This window comes from Macaca nemestrina, chromosome 6, assembly GCF_043159975.1.
Source record: "Macaca nemestrina isolate mMacNem1 chromosome 6, mMacNem.hap1, whole genome shotgun sequence".
In the NCBI taxonomy this organism is placed as follows: Eukaryota; Metazoa; Chordata; class Mammalia; order Primates; family Cercopithecidae; genus Macaca; species Macaca nemestrina.
This window is the reverse complement of record NC_092130.1, coordinates 21,545,005-21,572,783: the sequence shown is the minus strand read 5'-3', so window position 1 is coordinate 21,572,783 and position 27,779 is coordinate 21,545,005. Positions and strand designations below refer to the sequence as shown.

The following is a 27,779-nucleotide window of genomic DNA, read 5'->3' as shown; positions in this document are numbered from 1 at the left end:
CTAAAGGACTTTCTTTTTGAAATGATTTGACTCAAAAAAAAGAATGTTTCCCAGGCTCCTACACTGTTTCCCGATGACTTGAAAGAATTATTACTTCCCCCAACCCTTACAGCCCTCTCTAACAGCATTTCCCAAACTTCAGTCATGATTTTCCTCTATCCCTGTACCACTTACACTATTATTTACTTAATAGTATGTAGCTACTATGTCTGTTTAGATCAGCTTTTTCTTTAACTTTAGTCTTGCCCTAAGCAATAATAGCTGTGAGATTGATTTTGAAACTGGAGTTATTTTGTTTATGCATTAACATAAACACATAACCATTAAAAATGTTTTAAAGTTTTTCCCCTATTTTCTAAAATTATCTCACCTACTGCATGGGAAATAGTGGTCTGAAAGCTCACTGCTAACCATCAAGCCGCTTGTATACAACACACTCCCAGCTGAAGAAATCCGGGGAGAAGAATGCAGGGTGAGAGCTCCCTGAGGTGAAATGGGTGTGTATGCTACATTTCTGTGGCTTTTCCAGAACCCCTAGAACCAACTGTTAACCTCTTGCAGAGACAGCCAAGGTGGAGGGAAATTGGGTCCGTTCCCTAGAATGACCATCACCTGGGCATTTCGGTAGCCACTTTTCCAAGGCTGCAGGTGTGTAGCCCCTTAAGAGATAGAAGAACCTCTCACAGAATTAGTTGAGTTCAAAAAACAAATAATCAGAGCTTGAAGGGCTCTTCCAAGACCCACCTTAACTGATGAGGAAACAGAGGCCCAGATAAATCAAAGTACATACTCAAAGTCATGTAGTAAGGTAGTGGCAGAGCTTGGTTTTAATTTATTTTTGCATATATGACTGAAAATGGTCAAACATATTTCAAAATCAGAAATCAACCCCTGGCCACTGCTCCTAAATATCTCATCTTAAGAAGGTTTATGAACAGCACATCAAAGCTTTTACTTGCCCATGAACATCATTTGAAGCCTCTAAAATTCTCAAGTGAGAGAAACTCCTGTGACAGATAAATATAGAGACAGCTTGGTTTGAAACAATCAATTAGGCAAATCAATTCAATTGGGATTATGATGCTTTTGTAACCAAATATAAGACAAAAAAAATTAGGCTTAAAAAAGTTCTGACCAGGCTGGCTCATGCCTGTAATCCCAGCACTTTGGGAGACCAAAAGGATGTAATTGCTTAAGCCCAAGCATTCAAGACCAGCCTGGGAAACATAGTGACCCCTGTCTCTACAAAATCAAAACAATTAGCCTGGTGTGGTGGAGTGCACCTGTAGTCCCAGCTACTCGGGAGGCTGAGGTGAGAGGATAGCTTGAGTTCTGGAGTCTGAGGCTAAAGTGAGCTATGATTGCACCACTGCACTTCATAGCCTGGGCAACAGAGCAAGGCCCTGTCTCAAAAAAAAAAAAAAAAAAAAGTTTTTAAATAAAGTTCTGTCATTTCTGGCCAAAATATAAGTAGAAAGCAACAATCTTTGCCCCCAAATCCCCCCTACAATACACAACACACCACACTTTGTGCTTATTAAAATAAGTCAGGTGTGATTTACTCATTTATTAGCTCAACCAACCAAATACTGGAAATTTCCCACAGTTTACAGGTTTGTCAAGAAATTCATATAAGAAACTAGCCTCCCTATATCCAAATCAGTTTCACATGTTATTTCTAGCATGAGGTTCCCAAACTCTTCAGTATCCTAACGGCTGCCTAACTCATCATCTCATCATTTTCTCATGGACTCCTTCCTCCACACCTTGTACACGTGCCAGAGAGCCCATATGGCCAACAAATGATTTCTAGGGAGATGAGTTAGAACATTCTTGCAAATAAATAAAATATTACCAGCATCCTTATTATCTTGCCAGCCCCATAGAAAATATACTCGTCATCGAATAAAATCAGCATTTTTTAAAATTTGACTAGCAGAATGTGTCCCAGCCAAAAAATTTCCTTCACGTTTCTGAAGGGAAATAAACTATAAAGTAAATACACATGATGTGCCCCATTTTTAAAAAAAAGATATGCTCTGGGCTAACTTTTAAAAAGTCTATTTGAGATACCAGCACAATTGCCTTGATTGTGTTAAGAAAAAAATAAGAACAATAGGATAGGAGATGGAAGGAATTTCTCATATTGTAGTGTACCAGAGCAATAGTTGAGAGTACAGACTTCAGCATCAAACTTCCTGGGTTTGAACCCTGGGTCTACTATTTAATTGCTATGTGACTTTAGGCTAGTTATTGACCCTCTTCTTTAGCCTTGGTTTTCTCATCTTTACAACAGGGTACCTATAGCACTCTGTGCCTGCCATAGTAGGGCTCAGGGAATGTTTATGGTTATTACTGTTAGCACTGTTATTAGGCAGACCTAAGGTCAAATTCCAGGTCCAATTCTAATTAGTTCTGCAGCTTTGAGTAAGTTACTGACTCTTTCTAAACCTCGGTTTTCTCATCTGTAAAATGGGGATCATAATTATTATATATCATGAGATTTGTTGGAAGACTTGATAAGTAAAATGGTTACCATGGTGCTGGTATATATAGTAAATGATCCATAAATGCTAATAGTTTAAAAAAACAACAGTAGTGGTAGTAAATAATAATAGAATAATAAAGATTACCACCTGGCCTGGTTACCGTCAAGCATGGCAACAAAGTCTGAGCACTATCTCTCCTTTGTTATCAGTGCTATCGGTGGTGCCATGGTCAAATGAGCAGAACATAGATCACCTGCTCATGAACTCTTCAATCTGTCTGAAGCTGAGATCCTTCTGGCCACCACATCCCCAGTGTTAGGATCTCTGGTGTTACCTGCTTTATGAATTACTTAGGGAATACACTGGAAATCAGTCTTCACTAACATCCTTCTGCATTATCTTGACCACTTACCACATCCTTCCTATTTCAAGGAAAGACAAAAGGCATCTTCTCAACTGCTCAAAGTAAAAGCCCTGATTTGATACCTGAAAATCTGGGGTCTCAGTGCTCTATTTTATGACACATCTCGATATTCTTAACCCTAATGTTCTGCTCTTTCACCTGTCTTCTTTTTTTCAAGTAGGAAAATAAATTGGTAAATTGTAACATGCCACCCTCAGTCACAAAAGATGACATCAGTATTTTCCTACTTAGCCTGGGCCTTTCACCAAGATGATCTTGCCTTAGCGGGCTTGGCTGGGATTCTGCACCAAAACTAGCCACAGAAGGGCTCTTGGCTGTGTGGGAAGCTATGCATCATCCAACATCTGCCCTTGAATGTACATTTCTATCAGGAAGCTGGATTTATTTTACGGACATTCTTCTCAGCATCCTGGGAATCCCAGAAAGACTGGAGGCAAGGCTAGGCCAATATGAAATGTACAGGCATTGGGGTGGACCCCAAATCCCCTGGCATGTTTATCCAGCGACCAGGAAACTATGCAACCCCTGAAATGCACATGGATAAGTACAAAGAGCACTGAATGGATTTTGACAGAAACAAGCTATGTTTAAGTGTGAGCAGATTATATCCACTTTCTGGGTCTCTGTAAAATGAGGAAGAGTGAAAGAAATGACCTTCCATCCTTCAGTGACTTCCCTTAGTGTGAGCTGTCACTCAGGCATTGCCCCTGGTGGGAGGGGACAGAGAAATTTGGGAGGGTATATTTTTCTCTGTTGTTTTAGTTTATTTTCACTCATTAAGTTTTGTTGCGGTAACATACATTTTAATGGGTCAAATAAGGCAGCAGCCCTCCACTCAAAAGACCTTGAAAAGGTGAGGGTCTCCACACATTTAAAAAGATGTCAAAAGATACACTCTTTCTAAGCCACTTACGAAAAACTAAATCAATAATACAAAGCCATCTGAAAAAAAAAAAAAAAGGAAAAAGGACTTAAAATGTTTGACTTTCTATAAAGAACACATGCACTATTGATACAATAAGGAGTAATTAGGGGGACAGCTCCAAAGCACAGCCAACTCCCTGGTGAGTTTCCAAAGTCCAGCAGCGAAGAGTGAAGTTATAAGCAGGTCTGAGCAATCTTGCCCTGGGCTTTCACGGGATCTGAGGAGTCCATGTAATTGAAACTGAGTTCATCAAAGCCCTGCCTGACCTCCCCCTCACTTCACAATTGCCACCGAGACCATGGCCTGACCAGCCCACTTTGGCCTGCATGATGTAGCCCTCACAGCCACCCCAGTCTCATCTCCTGCCACTCCTCTCTTGCCTGGGAGCAACAAGAGCCCTCTCAGTCTCCTTTTGTTCCTGGAATTCACCTAAGCAAAACAACCCTTGCACACAGTTTCCTATACCTGGCAATTTTTTTTGTCCCCTGTGCCTAGTGCTATGGTTTGAATAGATGAATGGTTGAATGTCCCTGCCAAACTTCATGTTGAAATGTAATTGCAGTTTCAACAGTATTAAGAGGTAGGACCTTTAAGAAGTGATTAGATCATGGGGGCTCTACCCTCCTCAACAGACTAATTCCCTTATTGCGGGAGTGGGTTAGTTATAAAAGTGAGCTCTCTTTACCTACACTTGCTTGCCCTTCCTCCTTTCCACAATGGGATGATGCAACCTGGAAGCCCTCACCACTACTGGCATCATGACCTTGAACCTCCCAGCCTCCAGAATCGTAAGACATAAACTCCTTTTCCTCAAAAATTACCCAGTCTGTTAAAGCAACAGAAAACAGACTAAGACACCTAGTAAAAACCTACTCATCTCTTTGGTTTTGGCATAAATGAGATTTCCTCAAAGAAAGCTTCCCTGACACTTCATTACTCTCCTCTGCTTTTGTGGTCCTCCTTTGATGTACCACTCTAATTTTGCTTAGTACCTCTCCTCTCTATTTACATTGTCATACACTTTGCTTAGTACCTCTCCTCGCTATTCACATCATATATTCTGTGAAGGCAAGGATTAAGTCTGCATTATCCTACTGCTCCTAGCTTAATGTCTGGCATGTAGTGCATGCTTAGTATGAATGAGCGATTTCAAGTCCACCTTACTGACACCTTATGCCTTGGATGGAGATCCAAAGGAAGGGTTCTATTAGAAAGCACCAGTGGATTTCTCTGTTCCCAGGAGGTCCTATTTCTCCAAAGTCACCTCCTGCAGAAAGTCATGTGCCAATAGCTTCAGTTCAGAGCACCACAAAATAGTGCATGCTAAAAGGAAGCCTAGAGAGAACCCTACCTGACTCTCACTGGACATACAAAACTGAGACCCACAGAAGCAAAGTGACCTTCCCAGGGCCACACAGCTAGTTAATGGCAGTCAGAACTAGAATCCAGCTCTTCAGCCAGACAGCCTGATCCTCCTTCTATCCTCCTGTTAGGACCGTATTATACAGAAGGGAAAAGAGACTGACTCAATTTGGGGTAATCTCTTCAAGCTCAAACCATCTTTCTCCACATTTCCGTAAAAACATAAAAACAAACAAACAAACAAACAAACAAACAAAAAACACATTTAGATGCAGCTGGTCACAGGAAGTCAATGGTGCTGGATACCCAGGGGCAACTGACAGAAGCAAAAACTGCCTCTGTCTGGATCAAAAGGATTACAGAAGGTCATATGCTAAAGATCAAGAACACCTCCATATTGTCAGGGACAGTTGTAAAGCGACACTACAACCAAAAGGTCAGAATTCACTGGTGGTGATGAACACCTGACTCTATTTCTCCAGAGCTGTAATCACAGCCAGGAGATAGGCCCAGTGAGTCTATCATCAGTCTTTATTCTTCAAAATATTTTGAGTGTGAACAAACTCCACTACGGTTTTTATTTATCTTGAGATCTTGGTCCATTTATGTTTTATGTTGCAGTCTTTATTATAACTTTGAAGGGAAATTTAATTGATTTGTATCTGATGCCCACAAAAGCTAAATTTCAATCATTTTTCATTTTTTAAAAGTGAATATGTTTTAAAGAACCTGCCTTTGATCTAAAACACTAAGTAGGACCTCAGGTCAGAGCTCACGAACACTAACATGTTTATATTCTAAAAACTCTTGATTAAGAGGTCCATTTTTTTTCAAATAAATATGAAGGATGTACACATTCAAAACAATAAAAAAAGAAACTAGATCTAAAGAATACCCTATTGGGAACTTAATCCCACTCCTGGAAAGGGCTCCTACTGATGGCTGAGCTCTGGAACGTGCTCACATTTTTCTAGTCACCATGGAGGAGGCAAGTCCTCCAATAGCCCAAAAAGGGGAGAAGGGAAAGAAAAAGAGAGGAAAGGAGAAAAACACATGCACACCAAAATAAAAAAATACATATATTCCCTTTAAAAAATGAGCATTTAAACTGCTTGTCAGATGGTTTCCTGACAAAGCCACTAGAGTGTATTCACAGGCATTTGCATAAATGCTGCCAGTGAGTTCACCAAAGCTGCAAGCGCTAATGGTACATAAAGTAATTTAGTCACTTCTCCCAGCATTCTATGTCAGAATGATGAGCATGGGCACTTTGCCTTGTTGCATATTAGATCATTAGATAATAAAGTGTTAGCACATGCAAGCTGACAGGGGCTCTGCACCACAGTGCTGTGAGGGCACCGCATTTTGCCACAGGGGGAAGAAACAGAGAAACTGATGCCACAGCTGGCCTTGAATTCAAGTAAACACAACCTGGAACTCAGGGTAACAACAATGCCAACAGCAACACTCCTCAAGCCCCTCAACGACTCCCCAGAACACAGTCTTCATGAACTTGCCCAAATGACTGGAACACAAGGCAAGTACACAGGGTAGCACTGAACTTAGCCTTGTGGCAGCCACTCAGCTCCTTTCATCCCGAGCCCATGCTTTTTCAAAAATTGGAACCGAGAGAGCAGTCACATTTTGAGGCTGCCTCTCTCCACAACTGTATATCTTCCATAAAGCTATTGCTTAAAGAAGAAACCTCACTAGGCTAAATGGTCCCATAAATATCCAGCCAAAGAAAATCTTGGTATTTATGAATGAAGAGAAAGTACAGGGGAAGACCATTTTCCACGATCTATAGCATGCCAGGATTCACTATCTTTGGACCATGCAAGAGTCTATGAAATAAATTTGCCTTTGTCAACTCTCATACTTGAATTACAGGGTCATTTATCAGAGCACAGGGGTTTGCGGGTCCACGGGTCACATAAGAAAGCCCACGCATGAATGTAAAGCACGATCTCTGTCTCTACTTATACGCAGAAAGGTGAGCCACAAAAGGAAACTTCCTCCAATGGTCTGACAAGCAGGATATAAATAGAGATTTGCAGAATAGCCCAAAATAATTCAGGCTACCTGTAAATTAGATGATAAAAAGTCCAGAATGGGGGAAAACGTAGGTTCCCGCAGGTCACAAGAGGAGAACATGCTTTGCGGTCTCACCATGCGGTAGCTATTTGAAGGCTGTTGGGGGTGGGAGCAGAGAGACAGAAGGATGAGGGTGTGTGATTCTCGAAGTCTTTTAAACAGAGCATTTTGAAATAGAACTTTTCAACAGCAAAATAAAGTATTACCCTCACATCAACATGAATTAGCATCTAGGTCCACTCCCACACATTACCAATGAAATAGTTCAATAGTCACCCTTTGCTGAGTAGATATTTATGTGTCAGCCTGAAGTGTCTAAATGAGTGGGTGGTTTTGTGCGGTTCGTTGACTCATTCTGCAGAGAAGCAGATTTCTATGTTATTGTCATTACTAAGAATTTGAACATGTCTACCCTTTCTTTCCACTGGAGAGAAGTGAAGTAAGGCTTAGGTGAAGTCAAGGCCCCTAGATGAGGGAAATAGGACATACCTATGTCCCCAATGATGGCCAACCACTTACACACAGTGAAATGTCACCATTTTTTAAATAATATCTTATAATAATATGGCCACTTGTGGACTCGTAAACTGAAGCAGGTGAATAAAATGCTGTCGTTAAAACTTAGAATAATATGATATCCCAACTGAAATATTAATACTCTTAGAAGAGGGAACATCTGAGCTGGGAAGAAGCTTATAGCTGTGTTGATCCAGAGGTCTCAAACTGTTGGCCTGTGGCTGCATTCTTCTAAGTGGCTTTTTTTCCCCCTCTCCTCCCTTCAGTGTCCAAAAATTTTGTAATTAGTTACCAACAATTAAAAATTCATTGTTGCCAAACTGGAACATCTGGCCCCACTTGGGCTCTCATTCCCCTTAGCAACAACTGGCTGGGGCCGGGGGGCACCAGAGCGTGTACGTGCCTGTCTTCTCAGCCTCCACCCAGCCCACTTCCCTATCTACATTACCTGCCCCCACCCAAAGCACAGATTTTTTTTACTCTCCTACAGATCATCACCTTCATTTTAACAAGGAGGATATCAGGGATCCCAAAAACTAAAGCAACTTGTCCGAGGTCAAATAGAGGCCAGAGTGAAACTAAGGATTGAATTTGGGGTTCCTGGTACCTATTTCATGACTTAGTCCTTTATCATGCTGCAAAATAATGTTACTGATCCTCATTGCCTAGAGGGCTCCTTTAGAGCAGGTTATATTCTATGTTTGCTCTGGGTGTTTTGTTGGAAGGATAATTTGCATGGTGTCAGGAGCTTTTTCACTGGCTTCCCGAGAGCAGAAATAGGAGCTGGGTGTGGCCTAAGCGTATTTTGAAAGTGTGAACTCAGATTTCAAACTGACAGTCAAGTCTGTCACCAGATTGGGCAGTACCTATTGCAACGAACCAGCCACAGTCAAAAACATAACTTCAGTCCTTAAGCAGCACTCTCCAAACCATGCCCACTGTATTTCCCTAATTTTTCCTCCTCCTTTCACCTAAACACCTCTAGTCACACAATGCCTTAAGTGACTCCAAGGGTATTATAAAGACAACATTACTGTAAAGTGAGGATCAGAATAATTTTAAGTACAGAAATGGAACTAGGAATGTAATCACGAGCAGGTGTTTGAAATGGCCTCCTGCAAAATGTTATATCAATCCATCTCAGCACTAATGAAACCATAAAGAAGCAGCTTTTGAAAGATGATAGTTTACTTTAAAAAGACTGTAAAACTGGATGTGGTGAAGAATCCCTTCTAAGAGTGTTACATCTGGCTAATCAATAAAAAGTACAGTTCACGTGTTCCATAAGCACAGGGGAAAAAGCCAGGCAAAAATGATGAGAGTGGTGTGTTTATTAAATTGGGATGCTGGCAGAGAAGGGAGTTTTCTACCTTGTGAATTATGGTCAACTCCTGGCCCATGGAAAAAAACAGGCAATCAGGTGATAATTTGTGCGGTAGCGTTCTGAGAAGAATCTTGCTGACCTAGCAAACTGGAAAGGGAAGTGAGGGAAATGGGTTGAGAGTTTGAGGCAATTGAAGAAAGTCTAATATGGTGACTGGTACCCAGTAAAGCCTCAGTCACTCATTCTTGGATGGATGGATGGATGGATGGATGGATGGATGGATGGATGGATGGACGGACGAGTGGAGAGAAGGAACAGTGGATACATTACACACACATGCAGGACTGAAAAATTCAGGCGTGCCCCTAACCCAACCCATGGTTCTTCTGAGTGGCATTCACTTTCCTTGATTCAAATTTTTATCTGGTTTCCTTCAGTCCTCTCAAAGGCACTACTGATTAGCCATAATTCTCAAGACAAATGTGATTTCTCCCTACCAAAGTCTACCTACAGAAAGCAAGTTCTATCACGTGGTGAAGAAGTGAGAGTTAGGTACAGGGCACAGGAGGAACATTTGGTCTGGGCTTCATATTCAGAAAGCATCTCCCACCTCGACATTGAACCTGATCTCCAAATGAAGTTCAACAGGTAGTCACTGAGATACACCAGGAGGATGGTAAAGAGGATGGGTTCATTATAAAACCTCAATGGTCAATTACATCACAACTTTTGTGATACCAAATTGTGTGGCCTCTCTTTATTTTTCCCTTGGATTGGCCTTTCCTTATTTTGTAATCCAGTGGGAGCTTAGAATAAAGCAATGGTCCAGGCCTCCTTCTTTCTCTCAACCTGAAAGGAGGCAATATTAGCCATTTCCAGAGTAGAGAGTGGTCCCACAAGAAAGATGGGCCTCAGAGATATTTTCCTGTCTTTAAATATTTGGCATCATATGTTGAAAAGAAAAAACCCTGGAGGACCAATCGTATTCAAAAAGACTTTTGAAATTTGAAACAGAGTAGAACATGTGGTAGAGTGGAAGAAAGAAACCAAATATATTCACAGTTAAAGTAGCAATGCCAACCAATGAAAATGATTCGCCTACCATGTTCCAGATAAGAGGGCGTACCTTCCGAGGGGTCAAGCCTCCGAGCCCTCCGCCCATGCTTGGAATTATTATGGACAAACATGTTATCAGAGACTGCCAGGACATGGCCATCCACATTGACTGTCGTAGACACCACGACCTGGAGACATAAGAAAGAAATGAATGAACATTTTAATATAAAAGCGTGGTGGGTAATAAACTCAAGTTAAATAAATAACAGCTGGGAGCTGAAGAAAATTGCATAGCTATTTCACATAATAACTGGTGCTTATGCTGTACAAGTCTAACAAGAGGAGCTATTGATGAGTGGGTCTTTGGCATGGAACGCTTTTGATACAGTTTTAAGTAAAATTGCACAGTTTATAGTTATACAGCAGAAGGTACACTGTTAACCATAATTTTAACAAGAGGATCTTTATTAGCATATTTTTTACACAAGGGTGGTTGTGTTTCACCTAAATTACCCTTCAGTTTAGACACTGAAGCAGATATCACAGTTGATCATACAAATAAAAATCTTTTGAATCTTTAAAATATTTCCCCCCCACTGTGTCAGGGTTAAGAGGATAGAGAAATGAAAAAGATTTCAGTAAGAGCTGGGATGCATTTTCTCTCCTGGGTGTCTTTTTGAGATTTCTTGTACTTTTTTCTTTCCACATTAGTTTGGTTCATCAGACCAAAGTCCCCCTCACTACTATCACCATCACCCCACCCCAAAAAATTCCTGCTAATTAAGGGTCCTAGATCTGTTTCAAATTAAAAAAAAAAAAAAACTGGTGGGACTGGCCCAAGGCATAATTTAGACACTGAAACCATCTCATAAAGTGACTGTGAACCGAGTTTGCCAGAAGAGACACAGGCAAAGATGTTGTCTCAGAGAACTTTGACTAAAACAATGAGAAGAAATGACCTACACTTCTCCTTATATTAAATGGGGAAAGGGATTAAAACTGAAACCCACAGAGATATGTTTATTCATGCGACCTCTTACAACCAAATATAATAATTGTCTGTAATTGCAGCTTCAGCTCCCACCTCATGCTTTGACAAGGGAAACAGCAATCAGCCCGCTCCCGTTTAATCCACCTATTATGTTGACTAATTAACTTTGCTCGACAGTTTATTTCTTCCTCCATTATCAGCCCCTGTCAGCCGCAAGCACCCTGCAGCATAGGGGAAACCTCAGGCTCTTTGATTGATCACCGATAGATTGACATGCAGATTAATTTAATTAGAATCACCTCACTTGAGAAATGAAAGACAATGGCAAGAGGGCTAATAGATCTGCTCTCATAATGAGGCGAGCCTCCAGAGCGAAGGCTGAGGATTTCTGATTTATTTTGCTCAATTCCCCAGTTGCTTGGAAAGACTCTCGCTTTAATTGTTCTTGGTTTTGAGAGGCATTAGCCTCTGAAGAGGTGAACCGCTTACAAGGATTGGCACAGACGGAGGCCTCAGTTTCTGAGGAAGCCTTTTCTCCGAGTTGGCCGAAGCGGGCATCGACTTCTGAAGAGTCTTGTGCAACACTAATGTTTCATCAGCTAAGTTGGGCAGAGGGGAAAACTCTGGGCCCTGGCCTACGCCTGTGAATTGTCAGCTGGGACCCCAGTCCCCACCGGTCTTTCCATACTTAAAAGTTCCACTGTCCTCCTCGTTGACCTAAGTGCATCCTGGCAAAATATGGTGAATTTCCTTTCCCAGAGCCTCAAAGATGCCAACAAATTGCAGGCTATGAACACATCACTCATGCTAGTAGCATAAGGTTGATTTTGTTTTCTAAATCTGCTTTATTAAAATGCATAGGAAACAGTTGAGAGTTCAGTAAGGGAATCAGAGTATTCTCCTTAGCCACTGTGAAACCCCACATTCCATCTAGAACAAATCATTTGGGGGATGACACGTACGTTCGATGCAGAAGTTTGCAGAGTGGTTCTTCTCTTTATTCATGATTGGCCAACCAGATCTGACACAGCCTTATGTGTAAACACAGGTTATGTGTTTACAGGTTAATTTAAAAGAAGGAAGAAAAGAAGAAAACGGTCTACTTACTTTGCCTTCAAAAACTATCATATGTAGTGGCAAAGCCAATATTATTTAAGGCAACAGAAATTCACCTTTCTTTTTAGAGAGATGACTTCTTAGGACTTACAATTACATAACAGAGCTGGGTCTTTCAAAGAAATTTTGATTTACTATGAGACCACAATCGAGCTGTCACTGGAGTCGTTAGCTGAAGAAACTATAAAAGGAATCCCAAACCGTATCTGTTTTCAGTGTCAGGAAATACAGAAAGTGGTTATTCTAGATGTCTGTCTTAGGAAGAAAAAAAACAATGATAATTCACCATGCACCTGTAAGACACAAGCTCTACAAACTTAAGGCTTAAAATACTCAGTATCTTTCAAAGACACTGTCATCTAATCCTACATTGAACAAAAATGTCAAAAACGGTTAAGGAAAAAAAAACTATACCCCATATGTTTTTCTTTTCTTGGCAAGAGAAGAACCACCAGGGCCACATGTGTGATAGAATCATTTGGCTGAAATGCCAATCAAAATTGGAGAGAAGATAATACAGAGAATCTTCATACTTTTAATTTCTAGAAAATGAGCAGCTAATACATTCCTCCAAAACTCACAGCACAACTTCCCTACCACAAAACAATTTCTCCCATTTCAATTTGGAAATATTCAGGATATATTTAAATAAAACATATGCTAAAATTAATCCACAGAGCAACTTGTAAATTAAAAAAAAAAAAAAACACCGTGAGATGCAAAAGGGGTACTGAAGTGTTCTTTAAAAATAGGCCCATAGTAGGAGGGAAAAGGGCCTTTACAGTTTAACACATTATTAATGAGGTGCTGACACATTCACACAGGCGAGGGGACAGACAGGCCTGCCAAATCTTCAACCTTCCTCAATTTTGTCAATAAAACACAGCCGAAATTTCAGACAGACAAACATTAAAAATGATTTTACCTTTGGACACAACCACCCTTTCCTTCTTTCTCCCCTTCTCCACTCCCCTGCCCAGAGAAACAGATGATGAGAATATGAAGGAAAAGCTATGTTTAGAATTTCATGATATCTGTTATAATTACACCTTTACTTTCTAGAACTGCACTGTCCAATACAGAAGCCAAATGCCTGGCTATTTAAATTTAAACTAAACGACATTTTAGATCCCCTTCCTGAGCCTCAATGGCTGCATTGAGTGTTTCATAGCCATAGGCAACTATTGGCTACTGCACTGGACATGGTGAACAGGGAATTTGTTTTATCATCGCAGAATGTTCTATAGGATGGCACTGCTCTAGAATGGTTTTGAAATAAATTGTGCACTTGATTCTTGAAGATGCCCAAGTTATATCTCCTGAAACAAATATCAGCCTATGTAAACAGGTTTAGATTTATACATATATACTTTATCACTATATTTTTGGGATGAAATTTCTATTAGGGGGCTTTGCTTCTTAATGTGGCAATCTAGAGATATGCTGATTAACACTCAGCATGTTCCAAGGTACTTCTCATCTGGGCCCTCCTTTCCAATTGAGAGTATTTGTTATCAGAGAACGAGAAGGGCAGAAAAGAAGTTTCTAGCTACCCATGGACTTTGGATATTTTACACTGATGTTTTCAATTTCTTGGCTCATATCAGTGGTTCAGAATCTCCTCTGTTATATCCTTTTCTGGATCGATATCCCTAAAAGGTATTATTCCTATCCCCCTCTATTTAGAATTTGAAAGAACTAGACACAGAATTTCATTCTTGGCTCTCAAGCTTTCCTGGTTAATGTGACTTTGGCCAGGTTAACTTCTCTGAGTCCCGGTGTCCCTGACTCTCAATGGGAATAATCACCATACTTAACTCATAAGGTAACTGTGAGGATTAAATTAATTAAAGTGGCCAGCATGGTTCCTGGTTCACATGGAGCACTCAATAAACAGTAGCAGTAACAGAGTAGTAGTTGTCACTTTGTTGCTGATGTTAAACAAGAAGTTCAAAAGAATGTGTCGGGTTGATAATCTGAAGCATCTTAATGACCATAAAGAAGACCCAGCATACACTGTAATTTTAAATAAAAGGATACGGAAAGTATTTATTCTATGTCCACTGCTCCACACAAACGTACAATTTTAAAGACTTTTGTGCCAGTAACACATTATTATACATTTAGGCCTTGCATGAATTATGGTTTTCATTGGTTTATATAACGTTGCTTTCTAGACCCTCTCTGTGTCTTAGCCTGTTACAGTTGAGGCTTTATTAGAACTAAATGAAACCTTACTATTCTGAAAATAGTCTGTAAATGAGATGTCTCACCATTTCAGTCTAGTTTTCCCAGTATTTCCCATCAACGAGGGTTTCTCAGGAGTTTTGTTATTGGTGAGTACTTCCTCACCATCTCTTCTCGGGCGGCCCCTCTTCCCTTCATGTCATGCAGGAGACCTAGTATGTCCTAACTTTATTATCTAAGATTCATGAAGCACAACCTCTCTCTCATGAGCAGATTTTCAAAAAGATACAAGCAGCTAAATTCGATCATGAGTGGAAGATCACATGAACAAAAGCAGCAGTTCGTCTGGACGAAGGGGTTATGAAAAAAGCAACCAAACACGTTGAAATTTGTATCTTTAAGCGTTTCTCCAACAAACACAGAATCAGAGCAAAGATTAGACCATAAATATATTTTCAAAGTTTAAATTTAGAATATTGTGACAGTGAAGTACCTCCTTCCAAAAAATAAACACTGCCTCATGTTAATTTTGAATGATTATTTAAAAATTCCAAATCTTGGCTTTTAATGCTGATACACGGTAACTCGGTAAAAGGAAATTAGTGTTGAAGTTAGTCTGTTCTATGCTTCCTAACCTCTGTTTTTTGCTTGTTGTACTTTTGCATTAATTTAGGGTACCTAATCACAAGGCTTTAAAAATATTAACTTGAAGTACATGAAATGAAAAGCACCGGGAAGCATTTCATGGAATAATACTCAGCAATAAAAAGGAACGAACTATTGATATCCTAGGGAATTATGTTAGGGTAAAAAGCCAGTAACCAGGGGATACATACAGCATGTTAAGGACTGAATTGTTCCTTTCCCAGAAATTCATACATTGAAGGCCTGATCCCCAGTGCCTCAGAATGTGACTATATTTTCAGATAGGGCTTTGACTACTTTCAAATGAGGCCATTAGAGAGGTCCCTAATCCAATCCTTACAGGAGGAAGTTTGGACACACAGAGAAGGTGAGTATGATTACTAAAAAAGAAAAAGATGAGGCATCCTTGTGCTGATGAAAATTCCCTATATGTGGACTGTGGTGTTAGACAAAGCTAGTCACATGATCCAATTTTATAGAACTAAAAATATACCCACACAAGTACTAGTAAAACAAGGGAAAGCTGAATAAGATGGTAGATTACATGAATGCCCATATTCTGGTTGTTATATTGTAAAAATAACTTTGCAAAATGTTACTGAGGAAGACTGGGTAATGGGTACATGGGATCTTTCTGTATTACTTCTATAACTGCATGTAAACCTAAAATTATGTGAATAAAAAACTCAACTAAATAAAAGGCATTGGCAACCAAGATGTCCTTCAACGGACCAATGGATAAACAAACTGGCAATCCATATAATAGAATATCATTTTGCAATTTAAGAAAATGAGCTATCAAGCCACAGACAGTCATAGAGGGGTCTTAAATGCATGTTACTAAATAAGAAAACATCAATCTCAAGAGACTATATACTGTATGATTCCAACTATACGACATTCTGGAAAAGGCACAACTATGAAGAAAGTGAAAAGATCAGTGGCTGCCAGGAGTCTGGGAGAGGAGAGGGAGGAATGGGTGAAGGATAGGGGATTTTTAGAGCAGTGAAACCATTCTGTATAATACTGTAATGATGCATATGTTCATGTGTTTGTCCAAACCTATAGAATGTACACACAAACAGTGAACTCTAGTGTAAACTATAAATTAATTGATACTGATTTTTGAGACAGGGTCCTGCTGTCACCCAGACTGGACTGCTGTGGTGTGATCTCAGCTTACTGCAACCTTCGCCTCCTGGGCTCAAGTGGTCCTCCCATCTTAGCTCCTGAGTAGCTGGAACTAGAGGCATGCACCACCACACTCAGCTTTTTTTTTTTTTTTTTTTTTTTTTGTGAAAATAGTTTCACCATGTTGCCCAGACTGGTCTCAAACTCCTGGGCTCATGCGATCTACCCACCTCAGCCTCCCAAAGTGCTGGGATTACAGGCATGAGCCACCACACCCGACTCACAAAACTATGGATTTTAATAATATATTAATACTGGCACATCAATTGTAACAAATATATCACACTAATGCAAGATGTTAATAATAAGGGAAACTGGGGAGTAGGGGATGGGGATGGGGTTGAGAGGGTATTATATTTCTGTAAACCTAAAACTGCTCGACAAAATAAACTCTATATATTTTTAAAAGGTACTGATCACACTTCTACCCTCAACCCTCTATAGTCTACATTCTACATTCCACTTGTCAGCTGAACTACTTTGCAGACTCGTCAAATATTAGAGTCACAAGAGACCCCAGAGATCAGCTAATCTAGTGGCTCCCAAATAAGAGTTTTTGACTGTAATAATGGGTGACATTATTGCAGAGAGGGAATCATAAAAGCATCCACAGTAAGTCTGCATACTGAAATATTCAGTTAACTTTCCCTTGTCTGGGACCCTATCAACTCCATACGGAAACTCTGGTTATCTCATCTACATGAGAAGCTCTCAACTAGCAGTTTTACATGACTTTAAAGAACTCTAAAGAGAATGTGATTCTTAATAATGCAATTTGATTGAAAAATATGTCATCATAGGAGGTTCACAGGAGAAAATGATAAAAGGAGTCCTCAGTGTAAGTTATGACAGTCCAAATTTGTCCAACACTTCCTTTTACAGCTTGGAAAACTAAGGTCCAGGAGTTTAAAACAACTTCAAGGTCATAGGACAAATTAAGAAAAAAGGAAGTCTGAAGGGAACCCTGTAGACTCATAGTGCAGTTCTCACCCACTCCCAGTTCTGACCTTTCATTATTATTATTATTATTATTATTTTGAGATAGACTCTTGCTCTGTTGCCAGGCCGGAGTGCAGGGCGCAATCTCGGCTCACTGCAACCTCTGCCTCCCAGGTTCAAGCGATTCTCCTGCCTCAGCCTCCTGACTAGTTGGCACTAGAGGGGCACACCACCACACCCAGCTAATTTTTGTATTGTCACTAGAGATGGTGTTTCACCACGTTGGCTATGATGGTCTTGATCTCTTGACCTCGTTATCCGTCCATCTTGGCCTCCCAAAGTGCTGGGATTACAGGTGTGAGCCAACACAGTTGGCCTCTGGTCTTTCAATACACAGTCCTGGCTTACATCCTCTCCCTGGACTCTCCTCATATCTTCCAGTACAAATCTATGGTGCCTGTGTGACTGACTACAGCTTAAGTATTATTTACATAAAAATGGTCTGCAGCGGTTAGGTCTTTCTTAACTTTGTCCTTTAAAACATCCTTGAGTGATATGGAATGCGATATTCTCAGAAATGTGCCTGATTGCCAGCTTCTATCTGGTTGAAAGATTCCAAATAACTCATTAAAAATTATGGAGGACGTGTGAACCTACAGGATGTCATGGAGTGGAACTGCTGGAGTAAAGGAGTGGTTAATGGAATTACATTCACACTTTAAGGCTTGAGGCAAAACTAGCTCTTAACAGGAAGACAAGAATGGACACTTCTAAATCCTCAGATACATGTGCTAAACTAATTTAAATCTTTGGAAACTAGAATTAGCCTCTGTCTCCTGAACAGTGACACATGATAAACATGAAAAGCTCACAAGTGATCTGAACCTCATTCCTCCCTCTGTGGATCGGGATACTTTTGACAACTCTTTAGGGTGTCATTGGTGTTTAACTGGTGCTCTCTGTGTGTGTGTCCTCATTGGCCATTTTAGGTGGGAATGAGACAAACAGGATTGTCATGTGTGCTCTGTAACGATGGGGCTATGGCATAGGGACATGGAAATCAGGAGCAAGAAAATGGCATATTGGTCAATGGCTCAGATTCCAGAGTCAGATGATCCTGAGTTTGATCCCCAGTCTCACCACTTACTTGCTTATAATCTTAGATGAGTCACTTAGTCATAGGAATAAGTGGTGAGCCCACTATGTACCTGCCATGTGCCAAACATTATTCTACACACTGAAGAAGCAACAATGAACAAAACCAATAAAGCATTTACCAAGCAGGAGTTTAGTTCTTTTTTTTTTTTTATTTTTTTTTAATTTATTTATTATTATTATACTTTAAGTTGTAGGGTACATGTGCATAACGTGCAGGTTTGTTACATATGTATACTTGTGCCATGTTGGTGTGCTGCACCCATCAACTCATCATTTACATCAGGTATAACTCCCAATGCAATCCCTCCCCCCTCCCCCCTCCCCATGATAGGCCCCGGTGTGTGATGTTCCCCTTCCTGAGTCCAAGTGATCTCATTGTTCAGTTCCCACCTATGAGTGAGAACATGCAGTGTTTGGTTTTCTGTTCTTGTGATAGTTTGCTAAGAATGATGGTTTCCAGCTGCATCCATGTCCCTACAAAGGACACAAACTCATCCTTTTTGATGGCTGCATAGTATTCCATGGTGTATATGTGCCACATTTTCTTAATCCAATCTGTCTCTGATGGACATTTGGGTTGATTCCAAGTCTTTGCTATTGTGAATAGTGCTGCAATAAACATACGTGTGCATGTGTCTTTATAGCAGCATAATTTATAATCCTTTGGGTATATACCCAGTAATGGGATGGCTGGGTCATATGGTACATCTAGTTCTAGATCTTTGAGGAATCGCCATACTGTTTTCCATAATGGTTGAACTAGTTTACAATCCCACCAACAGTGTAAAAGTGTTCCTATTTCTCCACATCCTCTCCAGCACCTGTTGTTTCCTGACTTTTTAATGATCGCCATTCTAACTGGTGTGAGATGGTATCTCATTGTGGTTTTGATTTGCATTTCTCTGATGGCCAGTGATGCTGAGCATTTTTTCATGTGTCTGTTGGCTGTATGAATGTCTTCTTTTGAGAAATGTCTGTTCATATCCTTTGCCCACTTTTTGATGGGGTTGTTTGTTTTCTTCTTGTAAATTTGTTTGAGTTCTTTGTAGGTTCTGGATATTAGCCCTTTGTCAGATGAGTAGATTGCAAAAATTTTCTCCCATTCTGTAGGTTGCCTGTTCACTCTGATGATAGTTTCTTTTGCTGTGCAGAAGCTCTTTAGTTTAATGAGATCCCATTTGTCAATTTTGGCTTTTGCTGCCGTTGCTTTTGGTGTTTTAGACATGAAGACTTTGCCCATGCCTATGTCCTGAATGGTACTACCTAGGTTTTCCTCTAGGATTTTTATGGTATTAGGTCTTACATTTAAGTCTCTAATCCATCTTGAATTAATTTTCGTATAAGGAGTAAGGAAAGGATCCAGTTTCAGCTTTCTACTTATGGCTAGCCAATTTTCCCAGCACCATTTATTAAATAGGGAATCCTTTCCCCATTTCTTGTTTCTCTCAGGTTTGTCAAAGATCAGATGGCTGTAGATGTGTGGTATTATTTCTGAGGACTCTGTTCTGTTCCATTGGTCTATATCTCTGTTTTGGTACCAGTACCATGCTGTTTTGGTTACTGTAGCCTTGTAGTATAGTTTGAAGTCAGGTAGCGTGATGCCTCCAGCTTTGTTCTTTTGACTTAGGATTGTCTTGGAGATGCGGGCTCTTTTTTGGTTCCATATGAACTTTAAAGCAGTTTTTTCCAATTCTGTGAAGAAACTCATTGGTAGCTTGATGGGGATGGCATTGAATCTATAAATTACCTTGGGCAGTATGGCCATTTTCACGATATTGATTCTTCCTATCCATGAGCATGGTATGTTCTTCCATTTGTTTGTGTCCTCTTTTATTTCACTGAGCAGTGGTTTGCAGTTCTCCTTGAAGAGGTCCTTTACATCCCTTGTAAGTTGGATTCCTAGGTATTTGATTCTCTTTGAAGCAATTGTGAATGGAAGTTCATTCCTGATTTGGCTCTCTGTTTGTCTGTTACTGGTGTATAAGAATGCTTGTGATTTTTGCACATTAATTTTGTATCCTGAGACTTTGCTGAAGTTGCTTATCAGCTTAAGGAGATTTTGGGCTGAGACAATGGGGTTTTCTAAATATACAATCATGTCATCTGCAAACAGGGACAATTTGACTTCTTCTTTTCCTAACTGAATACCCTTGATTTCTTTCTCTTGCCTAATTGCCCTAGCCAGAACTTCCAACACTATGTTGAATAGGAGTGGTGAGAGAGGGCATCCCTGTCTTGTGCCAGTTTTCAAAGGGAATTTTTCCAGTTTTTGCCCATTCAGTATGATATTGGCTGTGGGTTTGTCATAAATAGCTCTTATTATTTTGAGGTACGTTCCATCAATACCAAATTTATTGAGCGTTTTTAGCATGAAGGGCTGTTGAATTTTGTCAAAAGCTTTTTCTGCATCTATTGAGATAATCATGTGGTTCTTGTCTTTGGTTCTGTTTATATGCTGGATTATGTTTATTGATTTGCGAATGTTGAACCAGCCTTGCATCCCAGGGATGAAGCCCACTTGATCATGGTGGATAAGCTTTTTGATGTGTTGCTGAATCCGGTTTGCCAGTATTTTATTGAGGATTTTTGCATCGATGTTCATCAGGGATATTGGTCTAAAATTCTCTTTTTTTGTTGTGTCTCTGCCAGGCTTTGGTATCAGGATGATGTTGGCCTTATAAAATGAGTTAGGGAGGATTCCCTCTTTTTCTATTGATTGGAATAGTTTCAGAAGGAATGGTACCAACTCCTCCTTGTACCTCTGGTAGAATTCAGCTGTGAATCCATCTGGTCCTGGACTTTTTTTGGTTGGTAGGCTATTAATTATTGCCTCAATTTCAGAGCCTGCTATTGGTCTATTCAGGGATTCAACTTCTTCCTGGTTTAGTCTTGGAAGAGTGTAAGTGTCCAGGAAATTATCCATTTCTTCTAGATTTTCCAGTTTGTTTGCGTAGAGGTGTTTATAGTATTCTCTGATGGTAGTTTGTATTTCTGTGGGGTCGGTGGTGATATCCCCTTTATCATTTTTTATTGCGTCTATTTGATTCTTCTCTCTTTTCTTCTTTATTAGTCTTGCTAGCGGTCTGTCAATTTTGTTGATCTTTTCAAAAAACCAACTCCTGGATTCATTGATTTTTTGGAGGGTTTTTTGTGTCTCTATCTCCTTCAGTTCTGCTCTGATCTTAGTTATTTCTTGCCTTCTGCTAGCTTTCGAATGTGTTTGCTCTTGCTTCTCTAGTTCTTTTAATTGCGATGTTAGAGTGTCAATTTTAGATCTTTCCTGCTTTCTCTTGTGGGCATTTAGTGCTATAAATTTCCCTCTACACACTGCTTTAAATGTGTCCCAGAGATTCTGGTATGTTGTATCTTTGTTCTCATTGATTTCAAAGAACATCTTTATTTCTGCCTTCATTTCGTTATGTACCCAGTAGTCATTCAGGAGCAGGTTGTTCAGTTTCCATGTAGTTGAGCGGTTTTGATTGAGTTTCTTAGTCCTGAGTTCTAGTTTGATTGCACTGTGGTCTGAGAGACAGTTTGTTATAATTTCTGTTCTTGTACATTTGCTGAGGAGTGCTTTACTTCCAATTACGTGGTCGATTTTGGAGTAAGTACGATGTGGTGCTGAGAAGAATGTATATTCTGTTGATTTGGGGTGGAGAGTTCTATAGATGTCTATTAGGTCTGCTTGCTGCAGAGATGAGTTCAATTCCTGGATATCCTTGTTAACTTTCTGTCTCGTTGATCTGTCTAATGTTGACAGTGGAGTGTTGAAGTCTCCCATTATTAATGTTTGGGAGTCTAAGTCTCTTTGTAAGTCTCTAAGGACTTGCTTGATGAATCTGGGTGCTCCTGTATTGGGTGCATATATATTTAGGATAGTTAGCGCTTCCTGTTGAATTGATCCCTTTACCATTATGTAATGGCCTTCTTTGTCTCTTTTGATCTTTGATGGTTTAAAGTCTGTTTTATCAGAGACTAGTATTGCAACCCCCGCTTTTTTTTGTTCTCCATTTGCTTGGTAAATCTTCCTCCATCCCTTTATTTTGAGCCTATGTATGTCTCTGCGTGTGAGATGGGTCTCCTGAATACAGCAGACTGATGGGTCTTGACTCTTTATCCGGTTTGCCAGTCTGTGTCTTTTAATTGGAGCATTTAGTCCATTTACATTTAAGGTTAATATTGTTATGTGTGAACTTGATCCTGCCATTATGATATTATCTGGTTATTTTGCTCGTTAGTTGATGCAGTTTCTTCCTAGCCTCGATGGTCTTTACATTTTGGCATGTTTTTGCAATGGCTGGTACCGGTTGTTCCTTTCCATGTTTAGTGCTTCCTTCAGGGTCTCTTGTAAGGCAGGCCTAGTGGTGACAAAATCTCTAAGCATTTGCTTATCTGTAAAGGATTTTATTTCTCCTTCACTTATGAAACTTAGTTTGGCTGGATATGAAATTCTGGGTTGAAAATTCTTTTCTTTAAGAATGTTGAATATTGGCCCCCACTCTCTTCTGGCTTGGAGAGTTTCTGCCGAGAGATCTGCTGTTAGTCTGATGGGCTTCCCTTTGTGGGTAACCCGACCTTTCTCTCTGGCTGCCCTTAAGATTTTTTCCTTCATTTCAACTTTGGTGAATCTGGCAATTATGTGTCTTGGAGTTGCTCTTCTCGAGGAGTATCTTTGTGGCATTCTCTGTATTTCCTGGATTTGAATGTTGGCCTGCCCTACTAGGTTGGGGAAGTTCTCCTGGATGATATCCTGAAGAGTGTTTTCCAACTTGGTTCCATTTTCCCCCTCACTTTCAGGCACCCCAATCAGACGTAGATTTGGTCTTTTTACATAATCCCATACTTCTTGCAGGCTTTGTTCATTTCTTTTTCTTCTTTTTTCTTTTGGTTTCTCTTCTCGCTTCATTTCATTCATTTGATCCTCAATCGCAGATACTCTTTCTTCCAGTTGATCGAGTGGGTTACTGAAGCTTGTGCATTTGTCACGTATTTCTCGTGTCATGGTTTTCATCTCTTTCATTTCGTTTATGACCTTCTCTGCATTAATTACTCTAGCCATCAATTCTTCCACTTTTTTTTCAAGATTTTTAGTTTCTTTGCGCTGGGTACGTAATTCCTCCTTTAGCTCTGAGAAATTTGATGGACTGAAGCCTTCTTCTCTCATCTCGTCAAAGTCATTCTCCGTCCAGCTTTGATCCGTTGCTGGCGATGAGCTGCGCTCCTTTGCCGGGGGAGATGCGCTCTTATTTTTTGAATTTCCAGCTTTTCTGCCCTGCTTTTTCCCCATCTTTGTGGTTTTATCTGCCTCCGGTCTTTGATGATGGTGATGTACTGATGGGGTTTTGGTGTAGGTGTCCTTCCTGTTTGATAGTTTTCCTTCTAACAGTCAGGACCCTCAGCTGTAGGTCTGTTGGAGATTGCTTGAGGTCCACTCCAGACCCTGTTTGCCTGGGTATCAGCAGCAGAGGCTGCAGAAGATAGAATATTTCTGAACAGCGAGTGTACCTGTCTGATTCTTGCTTTGGAAGCTTCCTCTCAGGGGTGTACTCCACCCTGTGAGGTGTGGGGTGTCAGACTGCCCCTAGTGGGGGATGTCTCCCAGTTAGGCTACTCAGGGTTCAGGGACCCACTTGAGCAGGGAGTCTGTCCCTTCTCAGATCTCAACCTCCGTGTTAGGAGATCCACTGCTCTCTTCAAAGCTGTCAGACAGAGTCGTTTGCGTCTGCAGAGGTTTGGGCTGTGTTTGTTATTGTTTACTGTGCCCTGTCCCCAGAGGTGGAGTCTACAGAGACAGGCAGGTTTCCTTGAGCTGCTGTGAGCGCCACCCAGTTCGAGCTTCCCAGCAGCTTTGTTTACCTACTTAAGCCTCAGCAATCGCGGGCGCCCCTCCCCCAGCCTCGCTGCTGCCTTGCCGGTAGATCACAGACTGCTGTGCTAGCAATGACGGAGGCTCCGTGGGTGTGGGACCCTCCCGGCCAGGTGTGGGATATGATCTCCTGGTGTGCCTGTTTGCTTAAAGCACAGTATTGGGGTGGGAGTTACCCGATTTTCCAGGTGTTGTAGGAACAGCTTCAGTCTCCAACTCCCAGCGCGAGCGACACAGAAGACCGGTGATTTCTGCATTTTCAAGTGAGGTACTGGGTTCATCTCACTGGGGAGTGCCGGACGATCGGTGCTGGTCAGCTGCTGCAGCCCGACCAGCGAGAGCTGAAGCAGGGCGAGGCATTGCCTCACCTGGGAAGCGCAAGGGGGAAGGGAATCCCTTTTCCTAGCCAGGGGAACTGAGACACACAACACCAGGAGTTTAGTTCTTACTGGGGACAGAGAGGGAGTCAGACAGTAAGTAAGCAACAAAAGCAAATTTCAGATTGTGATAAGTTCTAAGAAATAATAAAATATCTTCCACCTAGATGGTTCCTAGGTGGAAGATAATTTTAATCGTGTGATTAGGAAAGGCTTCTGTAAGGAAGTGATGAAAAAAAGGAATTTTTTTGTTTGTTTGTTTTAGAAGAAATGGGGTTTCGCCATGCTGGCCAGGCTGGTCTCAAACTCCTGGCCTCAAGCAATCCTCCTGCCTCGTACTCCCAAAGTGCTGGACTTACAGGTATGAGCCACCGTGCCCAGCCTGAAATCTGAATAAAAAATATCTGGCCATTCAATGTGTCAGAAGAGTTTTCCAGGGAGACAGAAGAGAAAGTTCAAAGATCCTGAGACAGGAATGAGTTTGGTGTATGTGGGGAAGAAAAATGAAGGAAGGCCAACGTGCTTGACAGGACCAAAGCCAACAAGAAAAAGTGGTAGAAAAATAAGTAAGAGTATACATGTATAACACTTAATACAGTGTCTGACATATAACTAGAGCTCTACAAGTGACAACTTAATAAGTGGAAGAATATAAGGATAGCTTTTGCTGGTAAATCCCAATAACTATAGGTATCTTCAGAGCCAGCATCCATTGGCAATCACTGATCAAACCAAACACTTTTACATTCATCCTTTAATGTATTTTACATTTCCTTCAAAGGCAGCTGTACTTAGTGTAGAAATACATGTTCTCTAAGTGCAGAGCGACCACTCATCAAATGCTGTTTGTAAAGATTCCTTCTCAGTGATGCACACTTTCTGCCAAGGCTCAGCATAAGGCTCATGCCAAGATACATATTTGCCCAATAAGCCATAATGGTTTAATATATCAGGTTGAAAATCCACCATTTGTATTTACCATGTTATGTGAATTAATCCTGTATTCTGAAACTATCATTAGAGCTGCTTTCAGTATAATTAATCAGCATGGAGCGTCTTGAAATTATTCTGTATGAAGAAAGTGATCGCAGCTCAGGCCCCTAGCATTCTGTTGGTAGAGAATTTAATTGCAAGATGTGCTATTTGTCAAAACAATATAACAATGTAAGTACATCCAAGACAGGGGGTGGGAGTCAATGGAGGAGAAATAAAGGAGGGCATATTCTTATCCCTTTTATGTAAGTGTATTTAAAGCAGACAGAAACTGCAGAGGTCAGGCATGTATTTTAAGAATCCTCTAATCATTCCCTATAACATATGGATCCAGAGATACCATGGCTTCTGAAACAAACAGCAAAGATTCTCCAAAATTTCTAGAATTTACTCAAAAAGGCAGGGAGTTGCCTTTTAATGTCATAACTCATGTCATCATTTTAAAAAGCAAGACACATTTTTGGTGGGAATTTGGGATGAATAACCTGGTGATTTCTCCTCTTTACTATCCAAATGACTCAGATGTGAAGGAATATTGTTTGCCTCCTTAGATAAACATGAGGTAAACATGAGTTTTGTGTTTGCTCTTCCCTCTGCTCAGAACCCTCTCTGGCTCTTCCCAGGATGATTTATCCTTATTCTTGATCTCTGAACTTGAATGTCCTCACCTCAGAATGCTTTCCCGGTCACTTACTTTAGGAGAGGTTTTCCCCCTTCTCTACTAAAAAAATACAAAAATTAGCCAGGGGTGCTGGTGCGTGACTGTAGTCCCAACTACTCAGGAGGCTGAGGCAGGAGAATCACTTGAACCCAGGAGGCAGAGGTTGCAGTGAGCCAAGATGGCGCCAGTGCACTCCAGCCTGGTAACAGAACCAAACTCCGTCTCAAAAAAAAAAAAAAAAAAAAAAAAAAGAGAGAGCTTTTCATCTCCCATCCCACACTGTTTTTCTCTCTCATAATGTCCTGTTTAATTTTCTTTATAGCAGAAATTAGAATTTCTAATATTTGTAATTGTTAATTTGTACACATCTTCATTGTGGCAGCTGATGGTAATTATTCTGCTTACATCCATTTTCTTGTCTTCATAGGCTGCCCAGCTAGACCATACAAGCCTCCCTGTGGTTGTATATGACCATGTGACTGATTTCTAGCCAATGAAAATGAGCAAATTTGTAAGCCAAGGGTTTTAAAAAGCACATGGCACCCTTCATGTGCCCTTCTCCCATCAGAGGACTTGATAAAGACAGAGGATTCTATAGAATAGGAGAGGCATAAAACAAAAGGATCCCAGGTCCCCAAATAACCTCAAGGACAATACCTGCTCGTCAACAAGGAACACCTGCCTTGTACTATTATATGAGCAAGAAATAACTTTCTGCTGCAGGTGAGCCATTCAATATTATATGGTCTATTTGTTACAAGAGCTAGTATCATCCCAAGAAGAATATAAGTTTCATTAGGGCAAAGACCTTATCTTTCTTGTTCATCATGATAGACTCACCACTTAGCACTTCAATAAATATTACTGAATGCATGCATGCATGCACGTGTGCAGAACTATGTCTTCTACTTACATTCATATATAGTTATAGATCTAATATTTATATGTGAATATAGCTTTATAGCCAATGGAAAAACTTTATTGAAGAGATAAGATGAATTTGGAAATGTATACTTTACTTCAGTCTCCAGGTATTACGGTATCTATTGCAATGACAGCTTGAACCCGATTCTTGTTCTTCCCTTACCACCCTAATTCTGCCAGTCCCCAGAAGTAAAGCTACTGAAAAAGATTTAAATCTTAAGGTTGAATTGTCTGACTCCTGTCAGTTAAAAACCAGACCATGGCATGGTTTTAACATAGTCCTTTGACATTAGCATCTTTTTAGTGTCAAGATGAAGAAATAGGCTCGTTTAGTCATAAGTGAATTTCTCCCTGGGTCATGAGCTATTTCCATCCCCAACTTGCTCCCCTTCTCTGTCCTCCAGCCTTCCTCATACTCACCAGTCCTGAGTAAAGCCAGTATCCACTGTTGCATTTAAGCAAATTTCTTACCCTAACCACAGCCTAGGGATTTCAAAAGAAAGCATCCATTGTAAATTAAAAAAAAAAAAAAAAAAAAAAA

The 27,779-nt window shown here is 40.5% G+C and overlaps 1 protein-coding gene across 13 annotated transcripts in view; it reads right to left on the bottom strand.

Annotated features, from left to right (window-relative positions):
• Positions 1-27,779, bottom strand: part of LOC105482354 (EBF transcription factor 1) — a 411,036-nt gene that overhangs the window by 118,962 nt on the left and 264,295 nt on the right. For 8 of the 13 annotated variants that reach the window (XM_024792976.2, XM_011742390.3, XM_024792977.2 and 5 more), the window contains exon 8: positions 10,237-10,378. In XM_024792976.2, coding sequence (XP_024648744.1) covers positions 10,237-10,378 — 142 coding nt within the window. The remainder of the gene's footprint in view (positions 1-10,236; positions 10,379-27,779) is intronic. The other 5 variants (XM_024792978.2, XM_011742392.3, XM_024792979.2 and 2 more) reach the window with 1 other exon arrangement.